The sequence below is a fragment of the Malaya genurostris genome, chromosome 2 (assembly GCF_030247185.1).
Source record: "Malaya genurostris strain Urasoe2022 chromosome 2, Malgen_1.1, whole genome shotgun sequence".
NCBI lineage: Eukaryota > Metazoa > Arthropoda > Insecta > Diptera > Culicidae > Malaya > Malaya genurostris.
Window position 1 is genome coordinate 284,502,512 of NC_080571.1, and position 4,719 is coordinate 284,507,230.

At 37.0% G+C, this 4,719-nt stretch overlaps 1 protein-coding gene across 2 annotated transcripts; it reads left to right on the forward strand.

Moving 5' to 3' along the window:
- The first annotated feature begins 1,645 nt into the window (after positions 1–1,645).
- On the forward strand, positions 1,646–3,373 carry LOC131430389 (glucose-6-phosphatase 3). 2 transcript variants are annotated; one of them, XM_058595324.1, is made up of 4 exons: positions 1,646–1,996; positions 2,067–2,231; positions 2,286–2,882; positions 2,943–3,373. In XM_058595324.1, exons 1-4 carry the CDS (start codon positions 1,980–1,982, stop codon positions 3,172–3,174), a joined length of 1,011 nt encoding a protein of 336 aa, XP_058451307.1. In that variant the 5' UTR covers positions 1,646–1,979; the 3' UTR covers positions 3,175–3,373. The 2 variants fall into 2 exon arrangements, with proteins under 2 accessions (XP_058451307.1, XP_058451305.1); XM_058595322.1 differs by having other exon boundaries at positions 1,646–1,992.
- The last annotated feature ends 1,346 nt before the right edge of the window (positions 3,374–4,719 follow it).

Here is a 4,719-nt window from a genome sequence, read left to right on the forward strand (position 1 = left end):
TTCGCCCTTCCTTACTAGCAATTGAAATATCGCCCCGTTTGTTGTCATAAAAACACGGAGGGCGAAACTCACGTAAACAAATGTAATGACAGTTTCGCCCTTTATAGTTCTTTATATTATAAAGATTGAGATTTCGAGATTGAGAATCCGAATTGCTAGGCAAAATTGCAGGATTTTTAAGATTTTATTGGTAGGTGAGAGAAACTCGATTTGTTTACTTTTGTAAGATTCGCCCATCATTGAAAAACAGCTGATATAACTGAATATATGAATTTAAATCCTGCAGAACCAGTTTTCCTTAGAATTCCAGCATAAACTATTGAAATTCGCTGGAAATTACCAAAAAGGCCTACCTTAGTCAGCATCATCCATTCCTATAACTGAAGTGTAGGGGGCACTCGCCCCGGGAGCAACGTTTTTTAGGGGGGCGGCAAACCAATCCTTGGGACCTTGTTTTTTTTTATTTTGCTCGCCCAAAGCATCTTTCCAGAAATGGTGTTCAGCTGTTTTTTTTTTTGCTCGTTAAACCGATAGGAGTGGCAAATCTTATTTTGCCCCGGGCGCCAAATTTTCTCGGTACGCCGGTGATCACGGATCTAGTATAACCAAAAACAACTCGTATGACCATGACTATTATTTACTATTGGAACAGGTTCGAGCACAACTTAGAAAATATTTTACGATTTTCTATGACGTTTTGTTTCCATTATAGAAGTTTTAAGCTGAAAGTCATTGGCCTCTTCGGGCCAGAAAAACTTTCTGACCCTATGTGCGGGGTTGGTAATCGATTCCAGGTGGGCTACGGCTACGACTTATCCATCTCGCTATACCCGTGCCCAATTTCAGAACTTATAGTCGCTATCAACATGATTTGTTATTACAGAAAGTTATCAAAGTTATTATATTCGTTTTCAAATTTAGGTTTGGGTTCTTTAATTTTTCGGTGACATCAACTGATGGGTCCAGTTGTCGTACACAACTATGAGATAACGTCGATTAATGGCACAGTAACAAAGATTATGGCGCCGTTAAGATTTTTTTCTTGTTCAATGGACGCTTCTTTCAGTGGACTATCAACGATAGTATCAATGTGTCGCAACATCAAGTCGCAATGGTACGGTTGAAAACATTTCCTTTCTTGTGAAATACTCAACTTTTTACCGCACCAATACGAAAAAACGTGCTAGCTTGTTGAGAGATTCACCGGAATTGAAGTGTGTCTTCAAAACTCCATATTTACAAAAAGCTGCAGCTCTGATATGCAGTGATAATAAGTTTATTAAAAAAATTCAAATGTTAATAACCGTCGATTTCTTCAATTATTTATGATAATAAAAAAATCATTTCTTTTTCAGAACCTACATTTTTGAAAACGATTAACAACAATATTAATCCCTGTGCTTTACTATTGTTGAAAACCAGAAATTTCAATTCCATCTAGTTAGCGAGTGAGTTAAAATAAATCTTTAACAAGAAAAGACAGTGAATTCCATTGATATTGAAATTAAACAATAAGTTTCTGAAAATAAAAAAGGTAAGAGCGTATACTTTGCATGTAATATTTACATCACTGAGGGCGCCAAATAAACATACTATTCAAAATCACGTGCATTTAGATCATGCGCAGTGGCGCTAGACATATTAGTAAAGAATATTGATTTTCTATCAACTTCACAAGTTTTTCGACCTCTTCAATTTCCTGGTTCTATCAGCTGATCCTGACACTTCCTTACACTATTTTACTAAATTTTAAACTTAAAGTGCTTGTGTGCTTAGTTTCTCTATTACACAATACAGTCAAAACCAACACACCCTTTCCATTACAATTTTCCCGAAGTTAACTCAAGAGAACAATAACAAAAAATCAATGATGCGTATTTCCGTTTGTTATTGAGGTCGTTCCGTTTGATCAAAATTGATCGGTTCAGAAATGAAATTCTACGGATATATTTTGAAGAGTGAAATTTATCAGATATTGTATGTCCAGGATGTGTAAGTAAGAGATGCTTGCCATAATTTTTATGCTTTAGAATGTTTTGATTAATTTGGGTTTCCTTTTGTTCCAGTTTTTCTCGGTACGAAGACTTTTTGGTCACGATTACTAGGGCTTTCGATCCGAAATTTTTATTTCTCACCGTCATCCCCTTGGTGGCGGGATTAAGTACTCGGCTGTATTCCAGACTGTTGCTGAGTGTATTACTTACAGAATATTTCAACACTCTGTTGAAATGGTAACTGCTTCGATAATTGTAATACAACTGATTTACCTATTTTGTTATTTTTAGGATACTTGCCGAGGATCGCCCTTTTTGGTGGGTACACGAAACCAAGGAGTTCACCTCACTGAATCGTCCAACACTATATCAGAATGAGTACACGTGCGAACCAAGTCCGGGAAATCCGTCCGGTCATCTAATGACCTCGACTACCTACCTGTATGTGATATTTTCCGTGCTGGAGGAAGCAGGACTAAAATATGGGCGATCCGTTGTGATTGGTCTGCGTGTCTGCTATTACATGATGCTTCTGTTTATATCAATTTCGCGGATGTACTTTGGGTGTCACTTCCTCCATCAATGCATCTTCGGGATTCTACTGGGTGTGGCACTGACAAAGTTAACGATGTCGCTCAGTTTCGAGAAACATTTGACCAAATTGTCCAGAAAGCGTCGCATAGCATACTGCTGTCTCATTTGTTTCGTATTGTTGGGAGTCTATTGGGGACAGAAATTGATAGGAACCGACCCACAGTGGTCAGTGAAAATGGCCTTCAAATGGTGTGACGATCCATTTTATTTGAATCCCAGCACCACGCTAGTCTTCAGTATTGTTCGCCTTACTGGTTCTTTAGTTGCTTTTGCAATTGTTGGACCTGTTTTGAAGTAATTTTCAATAGTCAAAATTTCATATCAGAAGATATTTATTCTTTGCTTTTATTTCAGATCTGCTCCACTGAATTGGAAGCGAAGCATTCCGTTAACGCTAATTATGATAACGGCCAAGTGGATAGCAGTGAATTATACCCCACGTTATCATGGAGTTATTGTATACTATCTATACACGTTTCTAACACATCTACTTTTCACCTATGGCTACATGCGACTGGTGCCAGCGACTGCCTCCACTACCGTGGATTCTAGAGTACAACGCAACAGTAGACCCAAGATTAACTAAACAAACAATAACTATTGTTCAGAATTGCGCAAACAATGTCTCAATATTATCGGAAATCTGGTTGATTATCGCTTTTGGTATAGCACATATCACGCGCAATTTCAGCTCAGCTGATTCTATTATCGCAGATAATAAAACTATTTCTCGAATAGCCTCTTTGTATGGTAATGGAATAAAATCGAACTAATTTCTACTTAAAACGAAATTTTTTTTTATTCAAACTTGCTCGGTTCGAGCAAATAAGCCTACGATCGATTAACCTAGATTAGAGTGACTATAATCAGAGTGGCGACAGCTGTTCGTTTGGAATGACAGCTCCCAGTTCCAAACGAGCAAACGACCTGTCAATTCAATGTAAAGCTAATGGAATGTTTTGAATTGTTGCCAAAATTACGGATGAGATGTCGTCACTCTGGTTATAGGCACTCTAACCTAGATAAAGGAAAAGGATTCCTTTCAACAGACTTCGCAAACAATTCATAGCGATCCTACTGACACTAAGAATCCTTCTAGGTCGGAGCTCGAATATACGCCGACTGGCTTGTAACACCAGCGCCCTATGCATTGAATCGTCAACCCGGGACATCAAGGACCTGATGCTTGAAACGCAAACCGTTTATAGCTTTTTAGTATTTCTAGAGTTTTAACAGATTCTTGTGGATTTTCTTATAGGATACTGTGAGCATTGTGATGTTGATGTTTTAAAGAAAACCAACTTTTGAAGTTTCAATGACCATTTGAATCAGTTCGTCTTTGTCGCAAAATGTCTTTGCATGGTTGTGTGTGTAACATGACATGGCCACGATGAACTCAATCTTCTCTGAAATGGCTGGACTGATATTAAGAAAAAACGAAGGTTCTCTAGAGATTTTTAATTTTATTCCAATCCGACTACCTGAAAAAATCCGTCAATTAAATGAATATGTAAAGAGGAGTTTAAATTTATAGTTAGTAAATTCTTCTAAGCCACCGGTATTGCTGGTTAAAACCACGTAAACTTGTTTTTTTTTCTGCGGCCGGCTTTGGATTCCGACTCCGAAAGTAGCGGTCAAAAATTTCAAAATAATGCTTATAAAGATTTCTTGAAGATGGCTCCCCGAATCTAACAAACTTGGATTCAAAGAAAAGGTAAACCACACCTCCTTTCCATGTCAGAATCAGTCGCAAATTTTGAAACTCTAACGAATTATTTATATATTTAGAAGTTATTTAAAATCGAGAACGGAATGAATTTTCCCTCGAAATGACTCGAATTGGAATTTTCGAGCCACCAATCCACAATTCCGGAGTCGAATGTTGAATTTTAATAAAATTCATTAGTAGTTTTTGAGGTATCTTCGAGTAATCGATGGTCTGGGTGCTATCGCCTTCTTCGTTAGTAGCAGAATGAGAGGGTGCGAAATTGATTGTAGTTTGAAGCCCATCCTAAAGTGTTTTATCATAGTATATTTCAACATGTTGTTTGTTGGATTATTTGTTATATATTGTTGTTATTATTATTATTATTATTGTTATTATTATTATTATTATTATTATTATTATTAT

Excerpts from the sequence above, each read along its gene's own strand:
- LOC131430389 (XM_058595322.1), top strand. The coding sequence starts at position 1,931 with ATGAAATTCTACGGATATATTTTGAAGAGTGAAATTTATCAGATATTG. Across the intron at positions 1,993-2,066 it reads ATATTGTATGTCCAGGATGT|TTTTTCTCGGTACGAAGACT; the intron begins GTAAGTAAGAGA and ends CTTTTGTTCCAG. Across the intron at positions 2,883-2,942 it reads ATTGTTGGACCTGTTTTGAA|ATCTGCTCCACTGAATTGGA; the intron begins GTAATTTTCAAT and ends CTTTTATTTCAG.